This window comes from Phycodurus eques, chromosome 18 (assembly GCF_024500275.1).
Source record: "Phycodurus eques isolate BA_2022a chromosome 18, UOR_Pequ_1.1, whole genome shotgun sequence".
Lineage (NCBI taxonomy): Eukaryota > Metazoa > Chordata > Actinopteri > Syngnathiformes > Syngnathidae > Phycodurus > Phycodurus eques.
The window spans coordinates 14,847,950-14,866,409 of record NC_084542.1 but is presented as its reverse complement, the minus strand read 5'-3'; the positions used below and the strand labels follow the sequence as shown (position 1 = coordinate 14,866,409).

The 18,460-nt window shown below is 43.5% G+C and overlaps 1 protein-coding gene across 2 annotated transcripts; it reads left to right on the top strand.

Moving 5' to 3' along the window:
- The first annotated feature begins 76 nt into the window (after nt 1-76).
- LOC133417217 (mitogen-activated protein kinase-binding protein 1-like) lies at nt 77-18,124 on the top strand. 2 transcript variants are annotated; one of them, XM_061704808.1, is made up of 31 exons: nt 77-321; nt 1,053-1,144; nt 1,435-1,497; nt 1,575-1,632; nt 4,480-4,650; nt 4,726-4,863; nt 5,188-5,370; nt 6,046-6,206; nt 7,397-7,586; nt 8,180-8,317; nt 8,403-8,584; nt 9,019-9,110; nt 9,185-9,310; nt 9,931-10,001; nt 10,961-11,082; nt 11,186-11,261; nt 11,365-11,476; nt 11,624-11,687; nt 11,784-11,879; nt 11,967-12,141; nt 12,403-12,728; nt 13,067-13,170; nt 13,245-13,403; nt 13,478-13,544; nt 13,692-13,793; nt 13,887-14,044; nt 15,130-15,591; nt 16,170-16,206; nt 16,578-16,645; nt 16,974-17,059; nt 17,604-18,124. In XM_061704808.1, exons 1-31 carry the CDS (start codon nt 220-222, stop codon nt 17,841-17,843), a joined length of 4,221 nt encoding a protein of 1,406 aa, XP_061560792.1. In that variant the 5' UTR covers nt 77-219; the 3' UTR covers nt 17,844-18,124. The 2 variants fall into 2 exon arrangements, with proteins under 2 accessions (XP_061560792.1, XP_061560791.1); XM_061704807.1 differs by having other exon boundaries at nt 16,578-16,810.
- Nucleotides 18,125-18,460: the final 336 nt, after the last annotated feature.

Genomic DNA, 18,460 nt, shown 5'->3' with positions numbered 1-18,460 from the left:
TAATTAGGCACATTGATGTAATCACGAATGGGGATGCCTGGAGCTCGGGCCGAGGCGACAGGCGGGCCTCGGGAGATTAAGCCTCCACACGTCCCGCCAGCAGGAAGGCTGTCCCACTTTGCGTGAGGCTCCTTCCTCACAGCCTGGAAAGGAATTGTTGAATTGGTCCTTTCGCAGTGACTTGACTGCAAACCCCCACCCGAGGGTCCCGGCGACACCATGCCTGGCGACGGACTGACCATCAAGAGTCGCATCCGAAAGCTGCTGAGCTCGCCGTCGGCCAAACCCGGGAAGGAGCGCAGGGACAACCTGGCCAGCAAGGCATGTATACATACATACACATTTACATACTGAGTGTCTATAGCTGTGGTGGTCGGCAAACCTCTGCATTCAGGGGTGACATTTAATTTTTCAAACAAGACAGATGGCCCAGGTTATTCATCGATGAGGTAAAAAAACAAAATTGAAATGTGTAAGTGAAATACGCTGTTTCTGATTTTTAATGTACTATTTATAATCAGCGTAATTGTAGTCAACCTATTATTTGATAAAATGAGTGTTTGATGCATATTTAAAATTATTTGCATAAAAAATGTACTGTAACTTGTATTTATCCATTTACACCCGAATTGTCTCCCAAGTTAAACCGCCGTCGCAGGGTGGATCGTTGAACTAAATTTATTATTTTTGTGTTTTATGAGGAGGACTGTCACTAAAATGGAAAAGTCACACCAAAATGGTGGACTTCCTGTGGACTTTCTGGCATGGCTTCTTGAGACTTTTTTGTGGGTCTACTCATGATAGACATGCCTATCAAATTTCATGTTGGCAAGTGAAACTAGCTTTGGGGGCTGAATTTCTAAACTCGACGCCTACACAAGTTGATGAAAAACGAGTATTGTGATACCTGTATCAATATTTTTGTTTTTGAAAATAAGATGCATGCGTCATCAAATTGCTAAATGTGAAGTAATTTTCATGACCTTTTTTTTGGTATCTTTGTCCAACTTATTGGAACATTTAAAAGACGATATCCATGTGTTGCTTTGCAGGTGACATTAGAAAAGGTTCTGGGTATCACCGCTTTGGGCAACAGCTGCCTAGCCTGCGACCCCAAAACTGGACTGGTGGCCTATCCTGCAGGGTGAGGAGGAAGAAAAAAAACAAAAAAGTATTTGTATATACCTTAATTTACAGAGCATTTAGTTTTTAAAAGTATGTACATGAGCTAATTAGTTAGACTTTCTGGGCACAATGCTCTTGTGTGTGTTATATAATCCTTCTTGCAGTTGTTATTTAGCAGTACACAGAACAAAGCTGATAACAGATTAACAGCGATGACTCACGTTGGTCCCATTACAGTACACAAAGCTGCGTGCATTTGTTTCTTTTATTTTGCATGTATTTTTTTGTTATCGTGTCTGTGTTGTGCAGGTGCGTTGTGGTATTGCTGAACCCCAGAAAGAACAGACAGCAGCACCTCATCAACACGTCAAGGTGAGCTTCTTTGCATTGAAATGATAACGTGCTGTCAACTCATACAGCATACATTTATCTCCTTTTCCTCCTTGCAGAAAGACCATCACGGCTCTGTCCTTCTCCCAGGATGGCAAATACTTGGTCACAGGCGAGGTGAGGCGCTGATCATCTCATTTGCACACTAATGGAACAACTCCGGAGTCCATCCCGGCTGATTTTGGGGCGAGAGTACGGGCGGGTTTACACCCTGGACTGGCGCCAGCCAATCGCATATAGACTCAGAAGCATTCACTCTCTCATTTTCTGTGCACCTGTGGACAATTTAGTCTTTAGTGAAGCGAATGTGCATGACTAATGAAGGCGGCTGCAGGCTATGAAAACATTATTGGCTTGTAATTCAAAACACAATTATGCCAGTGATCCGTTCCAATCTCCCCAATAAAAACAAGAAATCTTGTATCATGTTTTTAATAAGGAAAATAGCACACTATAATATTGTACTTTGTAATAAAAATTAAAACAGTTTGGGTATCATGATTAATTAATTGTGGCTCTTTCTGGAGTGTGTGACTTGGCCACTGGGGGCAGTATAACACGTGCAGATACAAATAAGAAGTTTTACAATGATTGTAACTGACTTGGTAAACTGCAATAATGTTAGTCATTTTCCGCAGAGTATAAAGAATGCGTGTGGGTGTTGTTATATTGTCTGTGCATGTGTTGCGGTGGCACGATGGCCGACTGGTTAGAGCGTCTACCTCACAGTTCTGAGGACTGTGGTTCAATCCCCGGCCCCGCCTGTGTGGAGTTTGCGTGTTCTCCCCGTGCCTGCGTGGGGTTTCTCCGGGCACTCCGGTTTCTTCCCACATCCCAAAAACATGCAAGGTTAATTGACAACTCTAAAAAAAAACTCTAAGGTGTGAATGTCAGCGCGAATGGTTGTTTGTTTGTATGTGCCCTGCGATTGGCTGGCAACCAGTTCAGGGCGTACCCCGCCTCCTGCCCGATGATAGCTGGGATAGGCTCCAGCGCTACCGCGACCCTTGTGAGGAGAAGCGGCTCAGAAAAGGGATGGATGGACGCATGTGTTGCTGCGCAAGTTATTTGTCATTTGCGGTCGGGCCTGGCCCCTATCCCTCGTGAATAGCTCAAAAATATTTTTAAAATATATTATGATAAATTACATATTAAAAAAATAATATTAAAAAAAAATCTAAAATAATAGACAAACATAGATTACATATAAAATACAAAAGTGTGAGAAAATATTAGAAAACATTGAAAAAAATGTTTGACAGAAAAACTAAAATACATGCTGGTATTCCCTGCTGACCTCGGGCGAGAGGCAGGGCACACCCTGAACTGGTTGTCAGCCAACAGCAGCTTCGTAAAAAATGTGATCATCATCTATCAATTATTCAGTCAACTAACAATCAGTTAGCTTATTTATAAAAGCAAAGTTTTGAAATGTGAGCAACTTGCAAGTCAACTACACCGTCACGTAAAATAACATCCATGCTGTGGTTTCATTGCGAAATACCCACCAGGATTTAGGTGCGCTTGCCCAGCCGGTCGATTAAGGGTTCCGTGTTCCTAACGACCCGTTTTAGGATAGCCGCTTGGCATCAATCGCCTCTGGAAACAAAGTACCGGCGTAATCAAAGCTGATTAACAGACTTCACCGTGTTAAGTGGCTGCGTGCATGTTGGTTGTTCTAAAGAGCAGAGAGCAAAGTTCAAAAGCAAGTTGGTACTCTTTTTGTTTTTTCAATTATTAATGTGGGATTATTACATCAGCATTTTTCTTAGTTGGACCGATTATAGAACACAGAAATGCTACGTGAAGGTTTGCATATTTGCAGGATTTACTCATTGTTGTGGATTGCTGATTTGTTCAGATTTTAAATAATAATAATAATAATAATAAAAAAGAAATAAAATTCCCATGGCTCCCTGAAGGGAAGTTTCATGATACATTAATTCATTGCAATCTTACTTTGAAGTTCATTTCAGTCATTCTTGTTTTTTGCGTATCATACTTAAGTTGATTTTAATTGGGTATTTAAATGGAGTTTAGTTTTAGTTTTTAGCTTTTTATCTTCTTTCTTTCTTAATTTTTTGGGTGGGGTTCGTGAAGAACGCTTATTGACGATGTAGTTCCACTTCACCAATTGTTTTGGGGTTAAAACTTATTTTTTTTCCCGAATACTGTTGTAATGGCTGGCAGTTATCGGCAGATTTCCGCTACTCTCGGTCGGGCCCTTTCCCTATGTCCAGTGTATTATAAAATCCAATAGTCAATCTGTAGTGGTATGTACATACTGTAGCATGCAAATGTATTCATACTACCTGACGTAACCATCCACCGTTGTGTTTTCAAACACTTCACATAATTGAAAACCGCATAAATGGTATCCAAACAGGAAATGAGAACAATTGCAGTGCTCAATTAGCATAGCGTACCATTTCTTGTAACGCACCGTCTCCTGTGTATGCGAGCCTCCTCGTCCGGTGTCCTCCATGCTGGACGACCTACCTCGCCTATTAGCTCTGACCTTGACTTTGTCGTTTTTAAAGCGCTCCGTGGTGGAAATAGCTCCGTGATCCCTCACAGAGAGAGATGTGAGAGGGTTACAAGTCATGTAACTGTGTGCAGCCAGAGGATAATCTCTGTACCCAGCCTTGACATTGAAGCCTCAGAATAGAACACCACAGTCCCCATTATGTTTGGTGAACACAGCACAGGCGCTGCAGTTCCATGCACGCTGCAGTGTTCATTTTAGTCATACTTTGTTTAACCTTTCGTCAGTTTGTTTCAATGTACTTTAGTTCGTTTCAATCATATTTTAGGCTGTTTCGATCTTCTGTTTTGTTTTGATCAATGTTTTTCTTCCTTGGTTTGATCCTCGTTCCATCAAGTGTGAACACGTTGACCGAAATGGTTCGCTTGCGTTGGACTTAATCAAAAAGCATTTCACGTTCCGACCGATCGCCTCCTCAGAGCGGCCACCTTCCCGCCGTGCGACTGTGGGACGTGTCGGAGTGCCGGCTGGTGTCCGAGCTCCAAAAGCACGAGTACGGCGTCTCCTGCGTGGCCTTTTCGCCCGACGGCAAGTACATCGTCAGCGTGGGCAACCAGCACGACATGATGGTCAACGTCTGGGCCTGGAAAGTAAGCGTACGACTACGTACCAGATTATATTTGCACTTGAGTCTGTAAGGTAACCGTATGGTGTTTTTATCGCAGAAGGATGTGGTCATAGCCGCCAACAAGGTGTCCAGCAAGGTAACGGGAGTGTCTTTCTCTGAGGACAGCTCCTACTTTGTTACGGTGGGCAACAGACATGTCAAGTTCTGGTATCTGGACCACTGCAAGGCCAGTAAGGTATTAGCCTAAAACTATTCACCGAGCATGTAATGATCATGAAACCTCGCAATCATACAGGAGTTCATTTCAATCCTGAAGTTTGTTTCAGTCACACTTCAGTTCGTTTCAGTCATACTTAAGTTTGCTGTAAGCAGACATTAGTTCTTTTTTTTAGTCATACTGAGTTCATTTCAATTACACTTTTTAGTTCATTTGAATCATGCGTATCAGTCACTACATACTTGACTTTGTTTTAATCATACTTTGGTTCCTTTGAATCCTACAAAAAGTCGGTGAGATCTGGAGTGTAATGAACCTAATCACGAGCCGGTCTTGTTTTAGGCCAGCGCCCCGGTGCCTCTGCTGGGCCGTTCGGGTCTACCGGGCGAGCTGAGGAACAACTTCTTCTGCGACGTGGCCTGTGGGCGAGGCCAAAAGGCCGACTCCACCTTCTGCGTCACGTTCTCCGGCCTGCTCTGCGAGTTCAATGGCAACAGGATGCTGGACAAGTGGGTGGACCTGCAGGTAAAAAGAAAAAGAGATGCAATAATATGTACAGGGTGGGCCAAAAGTACTGCAGTACACGTCGTCTTTCTTTCTTTCTTTCCACCCTTCCTTTCTTGATTTGCTTAATTCCTTCCGTCATACTTCCTTCTTTTCTTGCTGCCTTCCTTCTATCTGTCCAACCATCCTTCCATCCTACCCTCCATCCTTCATTCATTCTCTTCTGCCTTTTGCCTTTCAGTCATTCCTTACATTCTCCTTTTATTCCTCCCTTTCGTTCCTCCCTTTCCTTCATTCCTTCCTACCTTCTGTCCTTCCTTATTTCCTTCCTTCCTCTCTTCTGCCCTTCCTTCCTTCATACATTTCATCCTCTCTTCCCACTTACTGTCTTCCTTCCTGTCATACCATCCTTATTTCCCTCTCTCCATTCTTCATCCCTTTCTTCATTCCTTCTACCTTCCAGCCTTCTTTCCTCCCTCCCTTCCTACCTTCCTTACTCCTTGTTTCTTCTGTTCTTCCTTTCATACTTACTTCTTTCCTCCCTCCCAAACCATTCTTGCTTAAATAAATGAACTTAAAGACTGTATGCATCCTCAATATGCAACATTATACTGTATATGCTGTACTATGTATGTAATAGGATCCCGCATGTTTTTCTGTGTGGGAACCCGTCCCGTTCTTCTTGGTGTTGTGTAGACCAGCATGGCCCAGTCTCTGTCTCTGTCCTCGGAGCGCATCTTCTGCAGTTGTGCCGACGGAACGGTGCGAGTCTTCAGCCCGCTCGACCTGCGTTTCGTCTGCACGCTGCCTCGGCCGCACCCGCTCGGAGCAGACGTCGCGTCCGTCACCCAAGCCAGGTGAGGGAGAGCTGGGCCACCTGTGTATCGATGTTTGCCTGTGTTTCTTAAAAGTCCCTGTAAAGCGGGGAAAAAATAATACTTCGAACCTTGACAACCATAGAGTGGTGTTGTTAACAACCATGCTAAATTTGAATGATTAAAATTATATATATCAAAGGAGGCTTCAAAATTGTGACAAATCAAGGGCGTGGCCGCTGAATGCGCTGAAACCACTCCCCGTGGATGCTACTTCGTCACGCATGTTTCTTATGCATACACATAATTCCTACAAATTTCTGTGCCGTGAAAATGTATCCGCTTAAAGCCTCCGGTGGCTGGAATATATCCCACCGAGTCGTTGTGGGGCTTCGCCTCGCCACGACAGCAAGACGCTAAAAAGCGGCCATACCAGCCCGAAGTCCACACGCTGGCCGTCAAGTCGGACGTTTAGTTATTCTTTCCTCCTTTCCTGCTTTTCGGCCATCCTCCCGTGTCACTCACGGCTGACAACGAGACGGTCTAAAACGGCCACACTTGTGTGAAGACCCCACTCTACATGCTGCCCAAAAAAAAGTTCCGCCCAGAACCTCACCACCGGAACCCATGTTTCACACAGACATTTATTGCAGACGGACGCTTCGTTGGGCCAATGATAAACTTTGCCAAAAAAGACAAAGGACCGTCTGTAAGTTATTATAACACATGTGAGTGAGCTGAATGGTAGTTAGCGTTTTTTGACCTAAAAATTTATACTGTGCACACAGTACCAACATATGCAGTTTAAGGATCGAGGTCCATCCCTCATAAATGAGAATAAAAGGCATATTAGTAATTAATTAATTTATTTTTGTAATAGTAGGGGGCGGGGATAATTGATTATTCTATCAATAATCAATAGGAGAATTTATTCTAAAAAGATTCCATTGTGACAGCCCTACTCTAAACATCAAAGAATGAGACACAGGTGCACAGAGACACCCGACTTGTTTTGTGACATGTTAAACATCAAATAAAATAAAAATAATACGGCTGCACATGGACACACAACTAACTCCCTGTGAGTGATTTGAGTTTAACACATTCACTGCCATTGGCGGCTTTAGAAGTCAAATATCCATGTTAACTGGGAACGCTGGCAGTGAATGAGTTTCAAATATCACAGATGTAAAAAAACCTTCAACTGACTTCCTTTCTGTCTCTCCTTCCAGTCATTTACTTTGCAGCAGGACGGACGCCCGCTACCCGGACGCCACGGCCGTGACCTATGACCCCGTCAGCCGCTGGCTGAGCTGCGTGTACGCCGACCACAGCGTGTTCGTGTGGGACGTCGCCGACCTCACCCGGGTGGCCAAGGTCCACTCGGCCCTCTTCCACGCAGCCTGTGTCTGGGACCTCGAAGTAAGCAAACCTGCATTCAGTCAGAAAAAAGGGGATTGAAAAACTTATTTGTGGAAAAATTGCAAATTATAATGTTTCAATTTGTCTTACATTTTTTAAAAAAAGGAAAAGTTTTACTTGAATACAGGGGAAAAACTAAGTAAAAGATTTTATATAAAAAGACAATACGATTCCAATACAAAAATAAAAATGAAAAGTAAAATATTAGATAAAACTACATGAAAAAATAAATACAATTCCAAATTAACAATGTTACACATTAAGGGAAGTATTGTAAAAAAATATAGGTTGAAAAAAATTGTAAAACATTAAGTGGATGCATAAATAAAATTACAACCTAACAGCAAAAGATTAGAACGCAATGTAATTGAAACAAAATATATGCCACACTAATCAGTTAATAAACAGTAATCGAAAAAAGATTTTGCAATAAATTGATGCGATTATTCAATTAATCTATTAGATGATCAAAAGAATAATTGATTCTAACAATATTCGATAGTGACAGCCCTAACGAATAGCATACATACTGTTCTAGACAAACGTGTTTACTATTTTCACATGGTTATATTGTGGACTAATTGCTGCCTCAGATGGTTCCGGATTTTCCTGAGGAGATGGCGGCGAGTCTGTCGCCCGGCGCCTTCCTCAGCTGCTCGTCCGACAGCACCATCAGACTTTGGCACCCGGACGAACGCACCGCTGTTCATTCTCGGAACATCCTCAGCACCGTCAGTTTGACTTCATGAAAAAACAAACTCTATCCAATACAGTCCCTAAAGAAAGGTGCTAATTTCTTGCCTGCTGTTGTTGCAGGACCTCCTCAAGATCATCTACACGGGCGCGAGCACGGCCGCCTTGCAGGAAACAGAGAATCTGACCAAAGCGGATAAACCTGCGGACGGACAGCCGGCGGAAAGCAGGACCGGCATCCGCACCATCTGCGTCAGCCCGGACGGGAAACACTTAGCGTCTGGAGACCGAAACGGAATCCTCAGGTGAGAGCCACTGCAGAGGCCTTCCCTCAACACTGCGGTCACTTCGTTAGGTACACCAGCAACATCTATTGAGGTCCACCACAGGCACTGTGTTGCTTTTTTTTTTCTTTTTAAATCATTAATTTCACCCACTCAGAAACAAATCTCTGAATTCACAGTCTTTAAGTTGACTATTGCAGAATATCCAAATGTTTTTGAATGTTACGTTCAATGGAGTGCATTTGTAATAGCGCTTTATCTCCACCATCACGGTGCCCAAAGCGCTTTCCAGAGGCTCACGTTCACCCTTTCACGCGTACACATTCATGCACCAATGTGCGGCGGAGCCAGGATTCGAAACGCTAACCCTTCGGCCACTGGTCTATCAACTGAGCCACACTAATACAACTATTTCATAATGTTTTCCTTCAATTGGTCTTGTGTTTATTGTTAAGAGTTCACAACCTCAGCAGCATGGAAGAGATTCTGAAAGTGGAAGCTCACGACGCGGAAATCCTCTGCCTGGAGTACAGCAAGCCACAAACAGGTCAGCGTTTGTGTGTCTTGATGCTCAAGTTAGGCGAACCGCGCATTGAATTTATTCGCTCGGTTCACATTTAGGTCTGCAGCTTCTGGCCACGGCGAGCAGAGATCGTCTGATTCACGTGCTGGACGCCGCGTCCGACTACGGCCTGGTGCAAACGCTGGACGAGCACTCGTCGTCCATCACGGCCGTACGCTTCGCCGGTGAGCCTCCTGAGACGCCGCCCTTTTAAATTATATATGACTGACTGTACTACAGTATTCGTACTCATGCGGACCCTACTCTCACACCATGTGGACACAAGCATCTGGTCACGTGGACGTGACACTGACGCAGAATATAAACTCCAGCATAAATGTCATCTTTGGTGGTGTGGAAGATTGTGTAATGGCACTCTAGTATAATAATCAGATTTGTACATGTTTCTTCACAAAAATAAAGCGTCCTTAATAAAATATAATTTCTAACTAAAAAAATGAATGATTAAATTTGTTTTAATTACCTAAAATGCACCTCAGCGATTCTTCTCATTAAAATAAACTATGCTATGCACGCCTAGCTTATTTGTTTGAATTGAATTCAATTTGTTTTGAATTGTATTATTATTTTTAAAACGACTTTTAAACATTTGAGATTTTAAAAAAATCCACATCTAAAGGCTTTCTAATTACTCTATTCTTTTTTCAGATGACATTTAATTATTATCTATTACTGTAGATGTGAGGTCTCAATATGTTTGCCCACCTTGTGTACATCATTTGATTTATTCTCTCTGCATACAGTAATTACATTTTAATTTGTTTTCTCCCCCATTGATTCTTAGCCAATGACGGCAAAGTGAGGTTGATCAGTTGTGGGGCGGATAAAAGCATCTATTTCCGCACCGCGCACACGGTACGTAAACACACACACACGTGACACACTTACAAGGGATCTTAAATCTGCGGTAAGTAGCTTAGCATAAAGAGTGGCGCAGCCAGGCTTTTCCAATCGGCGTCCATTTTTCTCCACGTTCATTCTTCTTTTTCTCCGTCTGAAGGCGTTGGTCTGTGTGAGCGTGAACTTTTATGGTTTTGAACGATTATCTCCACACATGGGAGGTAACTATTAAAGTGACAAGGGAAATAATGCATACGCCTCTCATTCTACAAACACATAAATGTGTTCTTTATTGTTTAAAAAAAAAGTGGTCACCCCCCGCCATTTCAGGGTAAAATAAACACCGGAGCGTTTGCGCGTTTGAAAAGGCAGAAAACACACTTTGAAATTCTGTAAAATAATGCATATGTTAATACTATTTGAACCATGTGTAGAAAAGTTTCAATTTGTCTCTCATAACAAAAAGGCTCTTTTAACAATTTGCAAAAGATACAAATTTAAAAGCATACTGGTTTTTTTTTAATAAAAGAAAAATAAAAGGAAAATACAATATAAACATATTTTTATTTTAGAAAATGACCTAACAATTTGTGTGAAAAGTACTATGAGTATTTGGTATTTCAAGTAAAAAAAAAAACAGAACAAAAATACAAGTGTGACACTTTTAGCACTTTGCAAAAAACATACTGTAAAACAATTATTTTTAAAAAATAATATAAGAAGTCTCTTTTAGCCAACGTCAACAGGCACTGTAAAAAAATATACATTTCTTTTATTCTGCAAAATGGTAATAAAATAAGACGATTTAACCATTGCACTGCAGTAATAATAGCAAAATGAGGAAGCTACTCCTCTTGGATCTTATACCTGAATAGTTTTGTATATAAGATGGATGTAAAAAAACAGTATATGTAAACGTATATGTATACACTATGTTTATATTTTCATGCATATATATCACGTTGATTTTGCAGAGCAACAGAGGAACAGAGTTCCGGCGTTCTCACCACACGGTGAGGAAGACCACGCTTTACGACATGGGCGTGGACCCCAGCTGCAAGCACGTGGCGGTGGGCTGCCAGGACCGCTGCATCAGGTGTGTCTTCCCTTCAAGCGCACGCCCGGACACCTCAAGGTCGGGTACTGATGTGTTTGTTTTGTTTTGTTTTTTCCTTTCTTTTTTGGTTTTGTGTCAACAGGATTTTCAACGTCAGCAATGGCAAACAAAAGAAACTGTACAAGGGATCGCTCAGCGACGACGGCAGCCTGCTCAGGGTGAGGAGGCCTGCTCACCGTTGGATTAAATGGGCGGGGGTACCTAATAAAATGGTCACTCGCCTGCACGTGCGTGCATGCATTGGTGCGTTTGGGGTTGCAGGTTCAGATCGATCCGTCTGGTCAGTACGTGGCTGCCAGCTGCTCCAACAAAAACATCAGCATCTTTGATTTCTACACCGGAGAGTGTGTTGCCACCATGTTTGGACATTCTGGTAATAGATAACACACAAGTATACATCTTTAGCGATGTCATTCAAAACGGTTTCTGTTGTTCAATATGTGATCACGTCGCACAGTAATTGTGAACGTGAGCAGATTGCTAAACACAAGTCGTGCCGCATTTTTGTTGCGTGTTTCAGAGATCGTGACCGGTCTGCGGTTCACCAACGACTGCAAGCATTTGATCAGCGTGTCAGGCGACAGGTGAGGACGTCATTCACACGGGACAAATCGGCGTCAGCAAATATGATGACCACACATGCTCGCTACAAACCCTTTGATCCTGTTTTTGTGCCGTAGTTGCATCTTTGTGTGGCGTCTGGCTCCAGAGCTGACCATCAGCATGCGACAGAAGCTCTTTCATCTCCGACAGCCTCTCAAGAGCGCCGCCTTCAGGTGACCCACCCCCCCCACCCCCGCCCTTTCCTCCCGGAAAACCATTTACGCCATTACGACTCTTGATTTAATGTTGTGTGCGTACAGCGCTCCCGCCCCGAGGGGCCTCTCCTCAGACAGCGAGCGCGACGACGACGACGACGTGACCCGCCGAAACTCCGGCGACCGCGAAGACGACTCCAGCAACAGCGCGTCCGCTGACAGCAGTCACGGCGAAGACACGGGCGGCTCAGAAGAAGCGCCTGAATGGGAACCAGCAAAAGTAAGTGAGCGTTTTCCGTTTGCCTTTGTTCACATTCAATTCTCATTAATGTTACATTTGCAAGGTTTGAAAAGTATTAGCATTTTGGAAAAAGCGTTTAAATAGTTGATATTGCTAATTTGACATCATAATTTTCTCTGTTACAAGTATACTTTTTTTTCTTAAATGTCTTCTCTTTTTAAATATTTTTGGAGTATACTACAATGTGGGTGTGTGTAAAAGTTGAAGTCCTCCCCTCCATGTTTTTTTTCTTTTTCCCAGCTCGCCGCGCCCACGCCCGTCGTCAGTCGTCGTCCTCGTCGTCGCTGGTCTCGTCGTAAAGGCTCTCTGGACCTGAAGGTGGTGTCCATGTCGGACCTGAGGCAGCTGGAGCCCTTCGCGCCCAACAAACCTGGCGACGCTCGCAGCGGCACGCCCGCCCGAGCCGAGCCCGCGCCGAGCCCGGAACGTCCCGACAAGAACCGCTTCCGTCAGCCCGTCATCCGCTGCGATTGGCTGTCGTCTGAAGCCGTGGAGGGTTCTGATAGGGTGAGGCTGGGGGCGGCGGACAACGAAGATGACGCCGATCTACAAGACGGGTACACCAAGTACGTTCAAACACATTGCTGTCAATAGCAAAAGCACTTTACAAAATACGAACATCCAAACGTGGGCTCGGTAAATTCAGTCCTGAAAGTCAGTTTAATTTCGACTCATGCAATTTGGTCGGCGTGTGTATCATGAGTAGACGCACGAATAAGTCTCAAGAAGCCATGCCTGAAAAGAAACGAGAAGTCTGCCGTTTCGGTTTGAAGCTGCCATCTTAGGGTCATTTCCAGGTGTCTGGGGGAATCGAGAGCCAAGCTCAACACTCGCGTATTCGTGTTATGATATATTTTTCATCATTCTTCTGCGGCGATGACATGGCAAAGGATTCGCTTCACAGGAAGCGTCAGGTCATCGGCCAGAGCCAGGACAGCTGCAGCCCGGACAGCGCCTGCTCGCTAGGCTACGACAGCCGAGGAACCAGTCCCGATGGCGTCCTGGACGGTAAGACTCTCATTATGTCACGTCCAGTAAAATCTCTAGAACCTTTGATTAAGTGCTCAAACGTACACCGACAGACTCCGCAGACAACGCGTCGCTTAGCCTGGACAGCTCGGAGGACGAAGGCGAAGAAGCGGTAACGAAAGCGGAGGCGATCCGTCTGGACGAGGCTCTGACCGGACGAGAAGATTTCCTCAAGCGGAACTTTGAGACGCTGGCGGACGCCTGCAGCAAAAGTACGACGGTCTCACTGATTATTTGACGTATTTCTCGAGCTTATTGTCTGATTTTGTCGCCGTGCGACTCGCAGCCGAGCCGAGCAGGGTCCCGAGGCTCAGCATGTCCTCGCGCTTCCTGGCCAGAGGACATCACAACAGGTAAGCGTGACCACCTCATGGCAGACCTTCACTAAACTAAGAACATTTTCAAAGTATGTCGAATGCATACCTCCCCCTTTGAGCCGCTGATCAAGACTGCACCCCTCACAAAATTGCAAACTCACTTTGCTGATTTGCGTGCTGCAGGGGAGTGCCACCGTTTTCCAAAGCGCAGGCAAAGGAAGCAGGAGGCGGCCGAACCACGGAAGTCAAAACCCCCGTGTCCCCTAGCGCCACCCAGGGGCCAAAGTAAGATTTTTAGGAGACGCTCAATTGTCCGGAATGTGTTATTTAACAACTGCTTTTTTTTTTTCTTCTTCTTTTTTTTGTGGGTCTCACTAGGCTCGTCACAGGCTCTGCAATTATCCCCAGATCCCAAAAGAAGACCACGTCAGGGTCCCACCTTTGGAGGTTCTCCACGCCGCCCTCCAGACCGCCGCCACCCTACAAAACCGCCAGTCTGCACAAGTCCCAGTCCGCCCAGAACCTCACCTTAGCCTGTACGTTACGTTGCTCCTGCGATCAAGCATTTCCTCAAATATTGGTCAAGTTTTGTTGCTAACCAAAACAGCAGCACACAAACAGTCCCTTTGATGAATTCAAGCGTGGAGTCTTACCGCGTGTTGTAAACGATTTCCAATAATATTGTTTAAAAAAAAAAAAAAAAAACATTTTATACAAATAAAGACCTCCCCCACACACAATAGATGCAATGCTGCCCCCGATCTCCGTATCAGTAGTTTGGCTACCAAATTCGCAACCTAAGATAAATTTGAAAAACTGTATTAGTAAATCACTCAGTGAATACATAAAAATTAAACATTTTTATGACATTATTGTGTAGAATGAATGAATCAATAAATAAGAAATACAAATAATCAAATTTAATAAATCAAATATGATTATTTTTATAAAATATGTATTACTATTTTTAAATATATAAATATTTTTATGACTATCAATTTTGTGTAGTGAATGCATGAAATAAAATGTGAATTTGGGCGTTGAACCAATGGGGAAATAAAAATGTAATACAATAATATCACATATAATTAAATAAAATACAAAATATGACATCGTAGATTTGGCTCGAATGTATAAAATGAAACAAGTATATATTTTAATGACATCATTAACATGTGGCATGATTCTTAAATAAAATGAAATAAGGTGTGGTAAATAAAATTTTAAAAATCATTATTGAAGTGTAGATTTACGCATAAAAACGAAAATCTGATCAGATAAAATCACTTCATGAAAAATACAATTAAAAGGAAAAATTATATTCACATCAAAGTGCATCAAATTAAATAACATTCAAACAAAATAATTACAAAATAAAATATATCTATAGTTCATCTGTGGATTGATGGATGGATACATTAAGATATAAGAGCAGATTATAAAGAAAAAAATAAAACTTGCATATACATATTAAAATATCTGATCAGTTAGTTGAAATCCATTTCTGATAAATGCAAAAAAATAAAAATAAATGACAGATTAGCTAAAATAAACATTTGCAAAATGTCAAAGAAAGGAATCAATTGACTGGTACTCTAAAATGTCCTCCTCCTCCCTCCAGCTCCACGTTCTCCGCTGCCCTCTAGTGATCGTAGGGAGTGGTGCAAGAGGCCCCAGTATCTCCTCCTGGACCGAGACCCTATCAAGCCCTCGTCCTCGCAAGTGTCCTCGCCCTCGCCGGGCTCGCCTCAGTCTCCTCGCTCCTACATGAACCCCACGGCCAGCTCCATGGCCAAAAGCAGCCGTTCGTCCTCAGTGGGCGATGGCATCCACCCCGGCCTCGACCTGTCGCCCTTCCGCAAGGCCCGGAGGTCCTGGGGGGATCTGGACGTAGCGGAGACGTCTTGGCACACCCTCGTCGCCGTCCCGCCGACGCCCTCTCGCATCCCTCAGCCCAAGCAGCCTCTCAGCCCTCGACGCAGCGTCTGCTCGGAGGTGAAAGGCAACGCCTTTTGTCCAGGAAGTCCAATTAAAGCTTCTTCTCCCACCGTGGGTCCGGCGTGTGATGTCTCACCCTACACAGGTATGGCTACGTTTACACCATGTTCCGGGCGGTCCACGGCAGCCCATTTGCAGACCGCCGTAGACAAAACAGGATGGAGGGTCGGGATGGGCAAAGGTGACACATCGAGATGACAAATGAGATACATCAAGGCGGCAATGTATTATCAAAGATTTATCGAGCGGCGGTATGTGGCCCCCCATACTGACGCCGACTGTGGAGCCGGGCCAGACAGGAAAGCTCCGTTTGACAAACGCGCTCCAAAACTGCCCGCTACGTTTCATCCGTAGGAAGCCACGACAGGATGTGAGGGACTCTTATCAGAACGTGACGGCCTGGGAGGGAACGTACTGGGATCTGTGGTTCCAGCGTAGTGGGCTCAGCCACCCAACACGTCCCATCACGCACCTTGAGAAAACTCACTGAAATACAAAGAAAGAAATAACAGAAATCCCACGTCACACTCCGTTTCGGGTAAACGGACGGGGCTGCCGTGGCTGTCGGCGACATACGTAGTGTAACACGTAAAAAGCTACCAACACGATTGTTTCCGTGTTTATTCCTTTTTTTGATTCTTCTGTTTTTCTTCCATGTGCAAGGTTCAGCAGAGAAGAACAAAGTGAGCACATATGAAAGGTGAGTTTGACAAAATATTATAAAGGAGTTACCTCATCAAGTATGTTTTCGTCATTCTATATAAGAGGGTGTGCACACTTGTGCAACCGCAGTATCTTAGTTGCTTATTTTTACTTCCCACTCAAACCAATTATTATTATTCTTTTTTATTCAATTGAGTTGTCCAGGTTATAAGTCACATTAATGGTGAGAAAAGTTAGCGGGACTTATTTTTTTATATCTCAAAAACCTGCCATTTGAACAAGGGTGTGTAGACTTTTTATATTCACTGTATGGCAAAAAGTTAACACATGAACACAAATATAAATAAAGTGCTGACATATCATCACTGAGTTTACGGTTTGTTTTTTTACACCATTTTATTCCTCCAGTCACCAAGCTGTAGGGCCACCGCCCGAAGAGCTCCCCCTGGTGGCGGAACATCCCCTCACCCATCCAGGTGTTCCTCCTCCTACCAACCTGTCGTTTACTTGCACTCCTTTTCCTTTTCTTCTACCACCTACTCCTCCTCTTCCTTTTCGTCGTCACTCCGCCTCGCGCTGGCCGCCGCTGGCTTGCGTGTCGCCGTCCGTGTCACCCGTGGCCTCCTGGCAGTGCCGCGTCGGTGAGTGTACTGACAATACAGCCGGCAATACTTCGCTTGTTTGCACTGTTCTCTTTTTCCACATCAGTGTGCGCCCACATGCCTCTAAAACGTGTGTGTTATTTTGCGTTTTTCATTATGAATTTTTTTAGAATGACGTTTTGTGTTTATGTTTGCTCTGCAGTTGATACCGTCACTTTGGACGCGTGCAGGCAGGCTGCGAGTGAGCTCCGTTGCAGTCTGAGGCGAACCGCCACGCTGTACACAGAGGTCAGTGTGTTTCTGGATAAGAGCACTTTGGAAAATAGAATTAGTGAACAATTCTTCAAAAAAAACGAGGCTTGAAGCTCCCATCTGAAGTTTGCTGTCAAATGAAGAAAAAGTGTGGCTCTATTCATGATAGACGTCGTCTACTTTTCACGCTGCTTAATAAAACTGGCTTCAGGGGCTGAATTTTCCAACTCTGCTTATTAGAATTTGGTCTTTTGTGGGGAGTCATCAAATTTTGCCGCCATGCTTCATCGACGTGAAATGATTCAAACTCAAAATACTGGCAATTGAGTGTTGTCTATCTGTCAAGTAAATATTTCAAGTTTGGTAACGACTGGACAAAACCTATGTCGTTTTTTTGTGGGTCTACTCCGGATAGACTCGCCTACCAAATTTCACGTTGCTAAAGTGAAACTGAATTTTCAAACACAACTTGAAGTGAAAGTTTAGTATTTTTAAGACAAGTGAGCCAACTTCGACGTCAAGACGGAAATATACGTTTACAAAAATATATATATTGTATTATATAATGTGCGTACATCAGCTGCTCCGCTGCCCTCCGGAGTGCGGCGAAGAAAGTCGTCAGGAGATGGTGAAGGTGTTGTCCGAGGCGTTGGCGTCGGCCAAGGCGGAGCTTGACCCGCTGCCTGGCCCCTCGCTGTCCAATGGCGCCCTCTGGGGCTCGGAGGCCAAAGGTGAGGGCGACAAAGCCCTGGCGCTGTTGGAGCAGTACGCAGAGCTTCTGGTAAAGTCCGTGGAGAGGAAGCTGGACGGCAAGATGTGAAGCAAGAAGCCACTCGCTTAGTTTTCTTTTCATAGCGCCAATGGTTTTGCACGCAGACGTCAAGCAGTTGGCCTTATTTTCTTCAAGAAAGTTGTCGCCTTGTCTGTTTTCTGCACGTTGAAATTGTCTTTTGTATAGGAGTACATGTATAGTATCTAAGCTAACTAAAATAAGAAGCGTAATCCGATATTTGACCATTAAAAATGAAAAAAACTTGTATGAATGAACGATTGTGTCTATGTGCATTGTACATATCATGAACTCCATGAAATAAACAAACATTACTACTACTACTATTTATTTATTCATGTTTTCATTTGCATTTCAAATAATAGCAAACAAATGTTGTTTTTAAAAAAAAATCCTGAACAGTTAATTGTTATTAATTCTTATACATTATAAATTGAACTTGTTTGTGGACTGTAATACATCTAAATGATAAAGAATTACATGTATGATTGATAATAATAAACAAATTAAGGATGCAAAAAAAGGGTTAGGATTGATAAAAGAGAAATAAAATATTGATTTCAAGTTTGTTGCAATAATATCTGTTTGATATTTTATTGTAAATAAATGATCACAATACAAATTTGTTTTGAAATTACTAGTCACAA